This window comes from Pseudophryne corroboree, chromosome 6 (assembly GCF_028390025.1).
Source record: "Pseudophryne corroboree isolate aPseCor3 chromosome 6, aPseCor3.hap2, whole genome shotgun sequence".
NCBI lineage: Eukaryota > Metazoa > Chordata > Amphibia > Anura > Myobatrachidae > Pseudophryne > Pseudophryne corroboree.
In genome coordinates this window covers 559,508,222-559,524,313 of record NC_086449.1, presented here as the reverse complement: position 1 = coordinate 559,524,313, position 16,092 = coordinate 559,508,222, and the positions used below count along the sequence as shown (strand labels likewise).

Sequence of the window (16,092 nt, the reverse complement as noted above, 5' to 3'; positions counted from 1 at the left end):
TATGGTGTGGGCTGGTATGAATCTTGCCCTTAGATTAACAAAAATCCTTTCCTCGTACTGTCCGTCTCCTCTGGGCACAGTTTCTCTAACTGAGGTCTGGAGGAGGGGCATAGAGGGAGGAGCCAGTGAACACCCATCTAAAGTTCTTTATAGTGCCCATGTCTCCTGCGGAGCCCGTCTATACCCCATGGTCCTTATGGAGTCCCCAGCATCCTCTACGGACTAGGAGAAAAAGATTTACCGGTAGGTTTAAAATATTATTTATATATATATATATATATATATATATATATATATATATACACATTCATGAACAAACAGGAAACTAGTAAGTGTGTTACAAGTGAAGGAGAAAACATATTTTGTATTGTTCAGGTACCTGTGGTAGCAATATTACACTCACCATATTCATTCACGTATGTTTTACAATTCCTCACTACACATAGACCTGAGAAAATTAGGGTTCGAAAAGGGTTGAGATTACCTAAAGGTTAAAAAAAAGGGGCAGACTAGATGGGCCAAGTGGTTCTTATCTGCCGTCAAATTCTATGTTTCTATATACATACATATACACAGTGGGGTTTGAAAGTTTGGGCACCCCAGGCAAAAATTCATTTTAATGCGCAAAATGAACCCAAGGAAAGATGTTAAAATCTCCAAAAGGCATCAAATTACAGATTAGACATTCTTATAACATGTCAAAAAAAGTTTGATTTTATTTCCATCATTTACACTTTCAAAAGAATAGAAAACAAAAAATGCCGTCTGCAAAATTTTGGGCACCGTGCAGAGTTAATACCTCGTACTGCCCCTTTGGACAGCTGAGACCTGGCAGTGTCATGGATTGTTCTCAATCATCGTCTGGAAAGACCAGGTGATGTAAATCTCAAAGGTTTTAAAAGCCCAGACTCATCTGACCTTGCTCCAACAATCAGCACCATGGGTTCCTCTAAGCAGTTGTGTAGAACACTGAAACTGAGAATAGTTGACGCTCACAAAGCAGGAGAAGGCTGTAAGAAGATAGCTAAGCGTTATCAGATGCCCATATTCTCTGTTCGGAATGTAATTAAGAAATGGCAGTCATCAGGAACAGTGGAAGTTAAAGCAAGATCTGGAAGACCAAGAAAAATATCAGACAGAACAGCTCGCAGGATTGTGAGAAAAGCAAATCAAAATCCACGTTTGACTGCACGATTCATCCAGGAAGATCTGGCAGACACTGGAGTTGTGGTACACTATTCCACTATAAAGAGATACTTGTACAAATATGGTCTTCATCGAAGAGTAATCAGAAGAAAACCTCTTCTACGTCCTCACCACAAAAATCAGTGTTTGAAGTTTGCAAATTAACATAAAGACAAGCCTGATGCATTTTGGAATAAAGTTCTGTGGACCGATGAGGTTAAAATATAACTTTTTGTCCGGAATGAGCAAAGGTACGTTTGGAGAAGGAAGGGCACAGGATTTAATGAAAAGAACCTCTGTCCAACTGTTAAGCATGGGGGTGGATCAATCATGCTTTGGGGTTGTATTACAGCCAGTGGCACACGAAACATTTCACGAGTAGAAGGAAAAATGGATTCAATAAAATTCCAGCAAATTTTGGACGCTAACTTGATGCCATCTGTGAAAAAGCTGAAGTTAAAGAGAGGCTGGCTTCTACAAATGGATAATGATCCTAAACCCACCTCAAAATCCACGGTGGATTACATCAAGAGGCGTAAACCGAAGGTTTTGCCATGGCCTTCACAATCTCCTGACCTCAACATAATTGAAAATCTATGGATAGACCTTAAAAGAGCAGTACGTCACAGACAGCCCAGGAATCTCAAAGAACTGGAAGACTTTTGTAATGAAGAATGGGCGAAGATACCTCAAACAAGACTTGAAAGACTCTTGGCTGGCTACAAAAAGCGTTTACAAGCTGTGATACTTGCCAAAGGGTGCAGTACAAGGTATTAACTCTGCAGGGTGCCCAAACTTTTGCAGACGGCATTTTTTGTTTTCTGTTCTTTTGAAAGTATAAATGATGAAAATAAAATCAAACTTTTTTTGACATGTTATAAGAAGGTCTAATCTGTAATTTGATGCCTTTTGGAGATTTTTCCATCTTTCCTTGGCTTCTTTTTGCACATTAAAATGAACTTTCAATCCCCACTGTATGTGTATATGTATATACACTGCTCAAAAAAATAAAGGGAACACTAAAATAACACATCCTAGATCTGAATGAATGAAATATTCTTATTAAATACTTTGTTCTTTACATAGTTGAATGTGCTGACAACTGTCACGCCGCTGCCGCGGTCCCCATACTTACCCCTCCGGGCACGCTAGGTTTCCGTGCGGCCGTGCTCGCTGGCGGGTCCCGGCGTCCGGCGCTCCGTCCGGCTGGCGTGTGCGCCCGGCGTCCACGGGAGGTGCGGGTGACGTCATCAGTGCTTCCTCCAATCAGGCCCTGGCGGGAAGTTCAAATTCAGACGTCGGGCAGTGCTCCGGCGCCTGAGTATCATCGTTGCTACTGTACCTGTGATCTCCAGAGCTCCCGTGCTTCCAGCACCTCCGTGCCTCAGCACCTCAGTGTCTCCGTGCTTCCAGCACCTCCGTGCCTCAGTATCTCAGTGTCTCCAGTGTCTCCGTGCTTCCAGCACCTACGTGCCTCAGTGTCTCCATACCTCAGCACCTCCGTGCCTCAGCGTCTCCGCGCTTCCAGCACCTCCGTGCCTCAGCACCACCGTGCCTCCAGCACCTCTGTGCCTCCAGCACCTCAACACTCAGCATCGCTGTGTCTCCGGCACCTCCGTGCCTCAATGCCTCAGCACTCAGCACCGCTGTGCCTCCGGCACCTCCGTGCCTCAATACCTCCGTGCCTCCAGCACCTTTGTGCCTCCAGCACCACTGTGTCTTCAAGCATCACAACGTCTCTAAGCGCCTCAGCGCCTTCAATAACACCTCAGTACCTTTAGCATTTCGGTGCCTCTAGTACCTCAGTGCCTCCAGCACCCCAACATCGCTCACTGTAAGCTTTTGGTACTCTCCACCAATTCATCAACCCCTTTACAAGTCTTGTCTTTCAGGAGACCTTCAAGCATTCACACGTGCCTCCTGCCTACCGTCTTAAATCCTGTATGAGGAAGACCTATATCCGGCCATCTCTACTGCGACCCAGTAGCGGTTCCTCTTCCCGGTCACCGGAAGAAGCCCCGAGTCCACAACACTTCCCAACCAGGTCAGTGATAGTATACTCAGGCCACATGGACCCGGGGAATCGGAACACAGAGTCGAGCGCCATCCAAAGTTTGGCTTCCCGAGTTCAGTCTCAAGAGGCGACACAGGGTCAAGTGATGCAATACCTCCAGGAACTATCCGGCCGATTGGATCAAATCCAAGCATCCTTAGCCTCCGCAATTCCGGCTCCAGCTCCCGTAACTGCTCCAGTTGTTGTTTCCGGTAATGTCCAACCTCCGGCCGGTACCAGGTCACGTCTTCAGCTTCCTACTCCTTCCCGCTATAATGGGAACCCAAAGAATTGCCGTGGTTTTTTAAATCAGTGCGAGGTGCACTTCGAGCTGCTCTCTCATAACTTCCCTACGGATCGCTCTAAGGTAGCGTATATCATTTCCCTGCTTGAAGGATCAGCGTTGGATTGGGTGTCTCCCTTGTGGAAACGATCTGATCCCGTGGTTTCCAACTACACCAACTTCATCACGTCCTTTCGAAGAACCTCCGACGAACCCGGCAGGATGACCACTGCTTCTTCCGACTTGCTCCGTGTTCGTCAGGGCTCCCGTTCCGTGGGTCAGTACGTGGTTCATTTCCAGACCATTGCCTCTGAATTACGCTGGAATAATGATGCCCTGAGAGCTGCCTTCTGGAACGGTCTTTCCGACCGGCTGAAAGATGAGTTGGTCACAAGGGATCTGCCGGATCCATTAGAAGAGTTGATTTCCCTTTGCGTCAAAGTGGATCTTCGGATGCAGGAGCGTGGAAGAGAACGTAGCCGTTCAGATCGTTCCAGGTTCCGGAATCCTACTCCTAGACCGGTGGCTATGCCTAGCTCGGACGAGCCCATGCAAATTAACCGATCCCGACTGTCTCCGGAAGAACGACAGCGTCGTCGTGAGGGTAAACTTTGCCTTTACTGTGGTGCCGCAGATAATTTTCTCAAGTTTTGTAAATCCCGTCCGGGAAACGGGCAGGCCTAGCTTGTTCCGGAGGAGTCAAGCTGGGGGTTACGACAAAATCTTCTCCAATTTTGGACTGTTTGCTTCCTGTAACTTTAGTCACCGATTCAGCCTCCAGGTCTTATGAAGCCCTGTTGGATTCCGGAGCTGCGGGGAACTTCGTTTCTTCCTCCTGTGTCCAAAGCATGGGTTTAAAGTTACGGCCTATCGAGCGGCCTATTTCGTTGACGGCTATCAACGGGACTAGAATTTCCTAGGGTCTCATAATGTGGCGCACAGAGCCAGTTAAGCTGCAGGTCGGGGCTCTACATCAAGAAAGTCTGGAATTCTTGGTGATTCCAGAAATGCACCACGATCTGGTCCTTGGAATGCCTTGGCTAAAAATTCATAATCCCCACATTGACTGGAAGTCTTCACAAATTCTGTCTTGGAGTTCCTTTTGTCACGCTAATTGTCTCACTCCTGTTTGTCCGCTCTGTGTCTCTTCCAAGACGAATGAAGAGTATATTCCGGAGGCGTATCAAGGGTACAAGGATGTGTTTTCGGAACAAGCAGCTGATCTGTTACCACCTCATAGGCCTTGGGACTGCCCTATTGACCTTGTCCCAGGGAAGACGCCACCTCGTGGTCGCACATATCCCCTGTCACTTCCCGAGACACAAGCTATGTCGGAATATATTAAGTCCAATCTGCTCAAGGGATTTATTCGCCCCTCTTCCTCCCCTGCTGGAGCGGGCTTCTTTTTCGTGAAGAAGGAGGACGGGGGGTTGAGACCATGTATCGACTACCGCGGCTTAAACGATATCACTATCAAGAATAAATACCCCTTGCCACTAATCACAGAGTTATTTGATAGGGTTCGTGGTGCCCACGTTTTCTCCAAACTCGACCTGAGGGGACCTTATAATCTCATACGCATCCGAGAAGGGGATGAATGGAAGAGTGCCTTTAATACTTGGTGATGCCGTTCGGTCTTAGTAATGCGCCTGCTGTTTTCCAGGGATTCGTCAACTAAATCTTCCAAGACATGTTATATCAGAGTGTTGTGGTATATTTGGACGACATACTGATTTTTTCCAAAAATCTTGTTGAACACAGGACTCAAGTCAAAGAAGTGCTCCACCGTTTACGAGAGAATCATCTCTATGCTAAGCTCTCCAAATGTACCTTTGAGGTAACATCAATTCCGTTCCTCGGTTATATCATCTCGGGGACGGAGCTTCGCATGGATCCGGAAAAGCTCTCTGCCATTCGTGACTGGACTCAGCCTCTCTCTTTCAAAGCAATACAAAGATTCCTGGGCTTTGCGAATTACTACAGGAAATTCGTTAGAGGTTTCTCCACCATTGTCGCGCCCATTACTGCCCTGACTAGAAAGGGCTCTAATCCGAGTTTGTGGCCTCCCGAAGCCATTGAGGCCTTTTCCCACTTGAAGTTCGCTTTCATGTCCGCTCCAGTTCTCCAACAACCAAATTTTGATTAACCTAGAGGTTGACGCATCTTCAGTCGGGGTTGGGGCCGTTCTCTCTCAGTACTCCTCTGATAAGAAATTACATCCGTGTGGCTTCCACTCTCGTAAATTCTCTCCGGCCGAACGAAATTACACCATTGGAGGCCAGGAACTTTTGGCAATTAAATTCGCCTTGGAAGTGTGGAGATATCTCTTAGAAGGGGCTAAACATGTGTTTACCATTTACATGGATCACAAAAATTTGTTGTACATCAAATCCGCACAATGCTTGAATCCTCGCCAAGCGAGATGGGCACTTTTCTTTACCCGTTTTTCTTTTGTTATCAAGTACCGGGCCGGGACTCTAAATATTAAAGCGGATGCGCTGTCCCGTTCACAAGTTTCCACAGACGAGGATGAATCTTTTGAGCGGAGTTTAATTCTAAATCCAGTTTCTGTCTCCGCTGCTTTAACTACTCCAGCTCCTCCTCCTGGAAGAATGTCCGTAACAGCTAGATTCCGGCCAAGAATATTACAGTGGGCCCATAATTCCAAGTTTTCCGGTCATTCCGGTGCCCAGAAGATGTACAAGTTTCTGCAAAGGTCTTACTGGTGGAACACCATGAGGAAGGATGTACAGGATTACGTTAATTCTTGTCCACAGTGTACACAACATAAAACACCGTTTGGGTAATCGTCGACCGTTTTTCGAAGATGGCACACTTCGTTCCTTTGACTGGTCTACCGACAGCTCCGAAACGGACAAACGGAACGAGTCAATCAAGATCTAGAGACTTTCCTTCGTCTTTATCTCTCCCCTTCACAGGACAACTGGGTGGAGTAATCATTCGTTTCATTCTTCCACTGGTGAATCTCCATTCTTCGTCAACTATGGGTTCCATCCACGTGTTCCAGAATTTCCAAGCCTTTCCGATAGAAGAGGTTCCAGCTGTAACGTCCACTCTACAACACTTCGGACAAATTTGGAGTAAGATTCATGCTAATCTTAAGAAGGTTTCAGTCCGGTACAAGTTCTTTGCAGATAAGAAACGGCGAGCCGCTCCACAATACAAGGTTGGTGACAGGGTATGGCTGTCCACACGTAATCTCCGGTTGAAGGTGCCCACCATGAAGTTTGCTCCAAGATTCATCGGTCCTTACCCTGTGCTACAAGTCCTGAATCCTGTGGTCTGCAAGCTTGGTTTACCTTCGCACCTACGTATACCTAATGCCTTCCATGTTTCTCTTCTTCGTCCTCTCGTCCTTAATCGTTTTCATTCAAAGGCCTCTGGCCCCACCTCAGTGGAGACTGAAACAGGAACAGACTTCGAGATCAAAACTATTCTAGACTCTCGTTACCTTCACAAGAATCTGCAATATCTGGTGGAATGGAAAGGATATGGTCCTGAGGAGAGAAGTTGGATAAAGGCTTCTGAGGTCTCGGCTCCTCGACTAGTCCGGATTTTCCATGCTAGACATCCTACGAAGCCGGGAAAGTGTCCAGAGGCCACTCCTAGAGGAGGGGGTACTGTCACGACGCCGCTGCGGTCCCCATACTTACCCCTCCGGGCGCGCTGGGTTTCCGTGCGGCCGTCCTCGCTGGCGGGTCCCGGCGTCCGGCGTTCCGTCCGGCCGGCGTGTGCGCCCGGCGTCCACGGGAGGTGCGGGTGACGTCATCAGTGCTTCCTCCAATCAGGCCCTGGCGGGAAGTTCAAATTCAGACGCCGGGCAGTGTTCCGGCGCCTGAGTATCATCGTTGCTACTGTACCTGTGATCTCCAGAGCTCCCGTGCTTCCAGCGTCCCGTGCTTCCAGCACCTCCTTGCCTCAGCACCTCAGTGTCTCCAGTGTCTCCGTGCCTCAGCACCTCCGTGCCTCAGCATCTCAGTGTCTCCGTGCTTCCAGCACCTCCGTGCCTCAGCACCACCGTGCCTCAGCATCTCAGTGTCTCCGTGCTTTCAGCACCTCCGTGCCTCAGCACCTCAGTGTCTCCAGTGTCTCCGTGCCTCAGCACCTCCGTGCTGAGGTCACCGGAAGAAGCCCCGAGTCCACAACACTTCCCAACCAGGTCAGTGATAACAACAAAATCACACAAAAATTATCAATGGAAATCAAATTTATTAACCCATGGAGGTCTGGATTTGGAGTGACCCTCAAAATTATAGTGGAAAAACACACTACAGGCTGATCCAACTTTGATGTAATGTCCTTAAAACAAGTCAAAATGAGGCTCAGTAGTGTGTGTGGCCTCCATGTGCCTGTATGACCTCCCTACAACCCACACAAGTGGCTCAGGTAGTGCAGCTCATCCAGGATTGCACATCACTGTGAGCTGTGGCAAGAAGGTTTGCTGTGTCTGTCAGCGTAGTGTCCAGAGCATGGAGGCGCTACCAGGAGACAAGCCAGTACATCAGGAGACATGGAGGAGGCAGTAAGGGGGCAACAACCCAGCAGCAGGACCGCTACCTCTGCCTTTGTGCAAGGAGGAACAGGAGGAGCACTGCCAGAGCCCTGCAAAATGGCCTCCAGCAAGCCACAAATGTGCATGTGTCTGCTCAAACGATCAGAAACAGACTCCATGAGGGTGGTATGAGGACCCGACGTCCACAGGTGGGGGTTGTGCTTACAGCCCAACACCGTGCAGGATGTTTGGCATTTGCCAGAGAACACCAAGATTGGCAAATTCGCCACTGGTGCCCTGTGCTCTTCACAGATGAAAGCAGGTTCTCACTGAGAACATGTGACAGAGTCTGGAGACGCCAAGGAGAACGTTCTGCTGCCAGCAACATCCTCCAGCATGACCGGTTTGGCAGTGGGTCAGTAATGGTGTGGGGTGGCATTTCTTTAGAGGGTCACACAGCCCTCCATGTGCTTGCCAGAGGTAGCCTGACTGCCATTAGGTACCGAGATGAGATCCTCAGACCCCTTGTGAGACCATATGCTGGTGCGGTTGGCCCTGGGTTCCTCCTATTGCAAGACAATGCTAGACCTCATGTGGCTGAAAAGTGTAGGCAGTTCCTGCAAGACGAAGGCATTGATGCTGTGGAGTGGCCCGCCCATTCCCCAGACCTGAATCCAATTGAGCACATTTGGGACATCATGTCTCGCTCCATCCACCAATGCTACGTTGCACCACAGACTGTCCAGGAGTTGGCGGATGCTTTAGTCCAGGTCTGGGAGGAGATCCCTCAGGAGACCACCCGCCACCTCATCAGGAGCATGCCCAGGCATTGTAGGGAGGTCATGCAGGCACATGGAGGCCACACACACTACTGAGCCTCATTTTGACTTGTTTTAAGGACATTACATCAAAGTTGGATCAGCCTGTAGTGTGTTTTTCCGCTTTAATTTTGAGGGTGACTCCAAATCCAGACCTCCATGGGTTAATAAATTTGATTTCCATTGATCATTTTTGTGTGATTTTGTTGTCAGCATATTCAACTATGTAAAGAACAAAGTATTTAATAAGAATATTTCATTTATTAAGATCTAGGATGTGTTATTTTAGTGTTCCCTTAATTTTTTTGAGCAGTGTGTGTGTGTATATGTATGTGTGTGTGTGTATATGTATGTATATATATATATATATATATATATATATATATATACATACATACACACGTACACAAATACAAATAGATAAAGCATCATTAACAATAGTAGCAGCTTTCAGGGCTTAATTAATGATAAAGAAAAGGGTATTATCTAAAATTTCTGAACTCTGTATGATACTTTCTTCAAGGATACAGATATCTGTATACCTAAGAAAATAACCAAATAGTTCTGAAATCTTGAGTAATACCTTTGTCTTCATCCTTGTCTTTGTTGATCAGTTAAAGTTGAGCCAACATCGCAATTTTTTCTTCAAAACTCTATGGGATACAAGGGAAACTTGCGATGCTGGCTCATGCAGTGGGATGCAATGCAAAATTTGCGGTGCTGGCTGATGCAATGTGCTATTCAGACTGTCACAACACATTAACTTGGTCACTATATCTCAGTCCACTGAAGCTGATAACTGAGATCATCAGACGCAGTTTTTGGAGAGATCCAATTTGATGCTTTTGTAGTCCTTAGGTCTTGAGGAACCCTCCTAGTTTTCTCCTGCTCGAGAGCTGCATTTAGTAAGAGTTTGTTTAGCTGAAAGAGGTGTTTTAAATGTGATTTAAGGGATGTAGATCAAACTTTCTGGGGACTGTAATGTGGAGATGTGCGGTTTTCGGAATTACTTTATTCTTAACGCCAGAATTAGCGCAAGTTCGGATTTTTCTAATTGGCTATCCAAAACATGTGACATCCGAGAGCCAATAAGGTGCCGTTTTTTGAGATCCTTGGAAATCCGATCATGCACATCTCTCTTCTATAATGCCGCCTTTCTCCTAGGCAATAGTAATTTTTACAAATGCAGTGACTTTGGCTAATAGTTTCAGTGGGAGGCCTTTTGCAGCTACCTGTGTATGTGCTGCAACAGAGGGTGTATTTCTGTTCTTCGCATAGCGTGCTCCACTTAACTCGAATATTCAGAACAGGAACATTCAAATATTTCCAAAATATGTGTGATGTATTTCTGAGGGTACAACAGTGTGTTACAGCCTTTGCTTTTGAACTCCAATCATAGTGAAACTTGCAGACCAAAAGGACAGCAGCAATAACAAGTTAACAAATTCTATTTTCTGTTGTTTACAACTTTCAGCCATTTTAAAGATTGTCTTGCCTGTCGTCAGCTTTTCATTCTTTGTACTTGAACTTAAATATGACCTTTTGTTGATAGAAATACAGGTTAATACTAGCTTTCCTCCTTTGCACTGTCTGTAGCAAATTTCACTGATGATATTGCATGGTCCCTAACTGTAAGTTCAGATCGCTTTCTGGTCACTGCTTCTGGCGGTGGTGATAAAATTGTTGTTTCAAGCTGTAAGTCTAAACCTGTTCCTCTTTTGGAGCTGGCAGAGGGGGTAAGTAATATGTTGGAATTATGCTTTTGTTACCAGGTAATATGAAAACTGGAATAGCTTTGTGAATTCAATTTGTGTGTATTTTTTGTAAATCCTTTTAAGTGCGCCTGGTATTTGCTAGCTGGAGCAAGGCACCAGTACCAGTTTACGTATTGTTTTTACATTGATTATTTGCTTACATTATTCTGTTAGAAATTAGGAATAAGGTATGCATATCACTGTATGAAGTGATCCGATTGAACTGCAAGTAAAGAAGTGGGGACATCTGCGTACACTTATTTCTGCACATGTTAAAGCTGAAGCTATGGTCCTCATTAACCAGGTCACACATGTTGTCCAGATCTGCTAACAGTGTGCTTATACAGTTTTCTTTTATATTTGTCAGAGAGTACATATTATTGTTTTACTGGGTTTAGTGTATAAATCAAAATTTATTAAGGGGTAAAGTCAGTTAGCCGCGGTAATTTACTGCAGGCTAATTGATCCCCAGAGGGTTTCAATTAGTACCTGAAGGCAGCTCGCAGTTTGCACTTAACAGCGATTTTATAGAAATAAAGAACCACTTGGCCCATCTACTCTGCCCATAACACATATACATGCAAACACTTGCATACTAGGGCTAATTTTTTTTGTCGGGAGACAATTAATCTACCAGTATGTTTTTGGAGTATAGGAGGAGTACCCGGAGGAAACCCATGCAAGCATGGGGAGAATATACACACAGTTAGAGCCGCGGTGGGAGTCGAACCTATCACCTTAGTGCTGTGAGACAGTAATAATAACCATTACACCAGCCGTACTTCCCCACAACTTCTTTTCTCTAGCATCCATAAGGGATATTGGGGGAAACTAGTACGATGGGGTATAGACTGGGTCCAAAGGAGCCAGTGCACTTTACATTTCTTCAACTGGGTGTGCTGGCTCCTCCCTTATATGCCCCCTCCCACAGGCAGTTTAGAAAAAAGTGCCCTCAGGAGGGGATGCACATCTCTGCCGCTCCAGAGAGTTTTCTTCAATCTCTTTTAACTCTTTTATTATTTTCGGTATGCTGTCTGGGCAACAGCATACCTGCACCGCGGGAGTTAGGGGGGGGGGACGGTCACCGGCCTTACGAGGTGCAGAGCCGCTTCCCCGCTGCAGGACCACTGTCCTGAGTAGTTGTTGTTCAGCGGGGTACTGCGCCTTGGCTGTCACAGCCGCAGCACGCTGCACACCCCTAACGCTGCCTGAAGGTGACATTGGTGCTGAGTACAAACCGTGGGGCCCCGCTAGGGGGGTCCTCGGTCCAAAGTGCGGCTGACCACGGGCGCGGCATACGGGACCCTCCCTGGGGGGTCCCGTTAAGATACCCCGTATCTGGCACAAAAGGGCTTGACTAGCTTAAATGGAGACTTTTGCCAGTAAAATATATGTATGTAACTCCGGCACCATAGGAGTTTCCAGACATGCTGGAAAATCTGGTACAGGGTGTAGCAAAGGGGGAGAGCCGCTTGTGTACACTATACTGATCCTATCTAGGACAAAAATTATTAGTGTTTACTGTGTAATAGGGAGCTGACAATCTCACTGGGGCTGTACAGCTCAGGGTGTGCTGGTGTCCTCTCTTCTCTGTGTCTCCTCTCACATACAGTAGGGCAGGCTTGCATTATAACTGTCTGTGTGTATGTATATGTTATTGTGCTTACTGTGAATATGAGTAAACACAAGCTGTGCAGTATATGTCACACTAGATTCTCTCCCTTATCTTATGATTCCTATGAACAATGCAGTCAGTCTTCACAAATCAGTGAAGGGGCTGGGGGAGAGGGTCCAGAGCCCCACTGGTTAGAGTCTCTAAAAACTATGATGTCAGCTGTGTCATCCCAGCTCAATGCTAATGTGCAGAAAACTCAGCTACTACAACAAGCTGTTGCAGATTTAGCTGCAAGGGCAGATGCACAGCTCCCCCCCCCCCCCTTCTCATGCAGGCCCCAAGGAGCGTCTATCTGATGCAGATGACCTGGACCCTATTAGTGGGGATCCCAATGCTGCTCAGGGTATTGAACCGCTCATTTTGGCTATAAGGGATGTGTTACAGCTCCCTCTTTGTACAAAACAAGCCTCCTGTCCCTTTCCCTGATTCTACAGTGTTGGATGACTTATTCAAACAGGCCTGGAAAAATCCAGACCAAAAATATTCCAATTGTCCAAAAAGTTTTTGCACACTTTCCCATTCGCTCCTGAGGGTAGAAAATTATGTGAGGAACCCCCTGGGGTGAATGTCTTAGTATCTTGCCTGTCTAAAAAGGTGGTGCTGCCCGCCCCGGGCTTCTTTACCATGAAGGATCCAGGGGATAGGAAGATTTGAGACTACCCTAAAATCTATATACACAGCAGCCGGTATATCGCAAAGACCAGTCATTGCGGGTTGCTGGATGACCTATGTTGTTCATTCTTGGGCCACTCAAATTCAGGGGGTCCTCTCGGGGGATATGCCCTTAGTTACTATGGTAACCCTCCTGAAGGACATTCAGGACACTACCCGTGTCCTCTGTGATTCGCTCAAGGAAATGGGGAACATTAATGCTTGGACTTCTGGCATGACAGTGTCGACGCGCAGGGCCTTTTGGTTGCGTCAGTGGATTGCGGACGCAGAATCCAAACGTAGTGTGGCATCCCTCCCCTCCCCTTTTCGGGGTATGGCTTTTTTGGGTCGATTTGGATACCTGGATTTCCAAAGTTACGGCTGGGAAATCCATGTTTCTCCCCTCTGGGGCCCCGCTGGCGAGACGCTCCTATTCTGGGCTGTCTGTCCAGTCCTTTCGGTCATACAGATTTTGATCTAAGGCCAGAGGTGCCTCCAATGCGATTAGAGGCACCAGAGGTAAGTCCAAAAAATCTGCAAGCACCAGTTCTCAGGAACAGTCCACCGGTTCTGCTTCCACTAAGGCCTCATCATGAAGGAGCCTACCCACCTCGGGGGGATCTCGAGGTGGGAGCTCGACACGGCCACTTCAGCTGCATCCGGGAGACCTCCTGTCAGGATGCATGGGGCAGAGATCTTGTTTCTCAGGGCTACAGGCTGGAATTCGACAGTACTTCTCAACAATTTTTCAAATCAAGCTTAACTACTTTGGAGCATATGCAAGTTATGTTGCAACAGGCAATCCGAAAGTTGGTTCAGTCCCGCGTCATTGTTCCAGTACCACTACCGCAACGCGGCACAGGGTTTTACTCAAACCTGTTTGTGGTGCAGAAACCGGATGGTTCGGTCAGACCCATTTTGAATCTCAAATCCTTGAATCCATACTTGAAGGTGTTCAAGTTCAAGATGGAGTCTCTGCGTAATTGCATGCCTGGAAGAACAGAAATTTATGGTCTCCTTGGATATCAAGGATGCCTATCTCCATATTCGGATTTGGTCGCCTCATCAGGCGTACCTGCGGTTTGCGCTCCTGGACAATCGCTTCCAATTCCAGGCACTACCCTTCGGCCTGTCCACAGCCCCGGGGGTATTCACAAAGGTGATGGCGGAGATGATGATCCGGGGCCAGGGGGTCAATGTGGTCCCTTATCTGGACGATCTTCTGATAAAGGCACGATCCAGGAAGCTTTTGTTTCTCCATATCGACCGCACCATCCAACTTCTTTCGGACCATGGGTGGATCCTCAACTTGCAGAAGTCCAACCTGCAGCCAACTCAGAGGCTCCTGTTCCTGGGGATGTTGCTGGATACTGTGGCCCAGAAGGTGTTTCTGCCAGAGGACAAGGCGAAAACACTTCAGGAGATGGTCTGCATGGTGCTCCAGCCCACTCGAGTGTCCATCCATCTTTGCATAAGATTGCTGGGAAAAATGGTTACCTCATTCGAGGCGATCCAGTACGGGATCCACGCCAGAACATTTCAATTGGACAAGTGTTAGGGATCGCATCTCCAGATGCACCGGATGATTCAGCTGTCACCTCATGCCAGGATTTCCCTCCTGTGGTGGCTACAATCTTCCAATCTCCTGGAGGGCCGTCGTTTCGGAATTCAGGATTGGACCCTCCTCAAGACGTGATGCAGTCAAGATCCCGCCAGACGGAATCCCGGTGGTCGAAATACTGACACCGGGATCGCGACCGGCACAATCCCAACATATTCTCCCTCTGTGGGTGTCCACGACACCCATAGAGGAACAATAAATTTGTGTGCCGAGTGTAGCGAGGCACCGTGCCTGCAGCGTGGCGAGCGCAGCCAGCCCGCAAGAGGTTGCGTTGCGCTCTCCCCCCTGTCGAGATTGTGTCAGTCGGGATCCCGGTGTCGGTATTCCGACCGCGAGGATCCCGTCCGGCGGAATTTCGTACTAATCCCCTCAAGACGGTTGCAAGTCTACGGGGATGGGGAGCTTTCACCCAAGGGGCGCAGTTCCAGGGCAGGTTGTCAGCCCACGAGGCCCTCCTTCCGATCAATATTCTGGAACTTCGTGCGATCTACAATGCTCTGCTTCAGGCCTCTTCTCTGCTCAGGGATCACGTGATCCAAGTACAGTCGGACAACGCCACGGCAGTGGCTTATATCAATCGTTAAGGGAAAAAAAAATTCAGAGCTTGCATGCGAGAGGTGTCAAAGTTACTCCTCTGGTCGGAAAGAAATGCAAGAGCAATGTCAGCAATTTTCATTCTGGGTGTGGACAACTAGGAGGTGGACTTCCTGACTTGTCACGATCTCCACCCGGGGCAGTGGGGACTCCACCATTTGGTGTTCCAACAGATCATCGGCCGGTGGGGTTGCCCACAAATAGACATGATGGCTTCTCTGCTCAACAAGAAACTTACCTGGTACTGTTCAAGGACCCCCTGGCGAGGGCGGTGGACGCACTGGCCGTAACGGCTGGTCTACCTGTTTCCTCCGATTCCTTTGCTCTCAAGGGTGCTAAAGCGAATCTGGCATCAGGGTGTCAAGGCAATTCTGATTGGGGGGGCGTGGTACACTGATCTTCTGGACATGTCCGTCGAAGACCCTTGGTCTCTACCACTAAGAAGAGATCTTCTTCAACAAGGACCGTTCGTCTACCCGGACTTACGGAGACTTCGTTTGACGGCATGGAGGTTGAACGGAAATCCTAGCTCACGCGGGCCTTTCAAAAAAGGTTAATGCTGCCATGGTCCAGGCCAGGAAACCTGTGACGTCAAAACACTATTATCATATCTGGAGGAGCTATGTCTCTGTGGGAGGAACGCACGTATCCGCCTGCAGTGATTCACTTGGGATGTTTTCTACGTTTCCTGCAGGCTGGTGTGGATAAGGGCTTACGTCTGGGTTCCATTAAGGTCAGCCCTCTCCATTTTCTTCCAAAAGAAATTGGCAGTGTAGCCTGAAGTTCAGACTTTCTTGCAAGAAGTACTCCACATACAACCACCTTTTGTGCCACCTACGGCACCCTGGGATTTGGATGTAGTGTTGAAATTTCTACAGTCCTCCTGGTTTGAACCTCTGATGACGGTAGAAGACAAGTACCTCACGTGGAAGACAGTGATGTTAC

At 47.7% G+C, this 16,092-nt stretch overlaps 1 protein-coding gene across 3 annotated transcripts in view; it reads left to right on the top strand.

Annotated features, from left to right (window-relative positions):
* Nucleotides 1–16,092, top strand: part of NEDD1 (NEDD1 gamma-tubulin ring complex targeting factor) — a 353,825-nt gene that overhangs the window by 74,360 nt on the left and 263,373 nt on the right. For all 3 annotated transcript variants that reach the window (XM_063927743.1, XM_063927744.1, XM_063927745.1), the window contains exon 3: nucleotides 10,494–10,588. In XM_063927743.1, coding sequence (XP_063783813.1) covers nucleotides 10,494–10,588 — 95 coding nt within the window. The remainder of the gene's footprint in view (nucleotides 1–10,493; nucleotides 10,589–16,092) is intronic.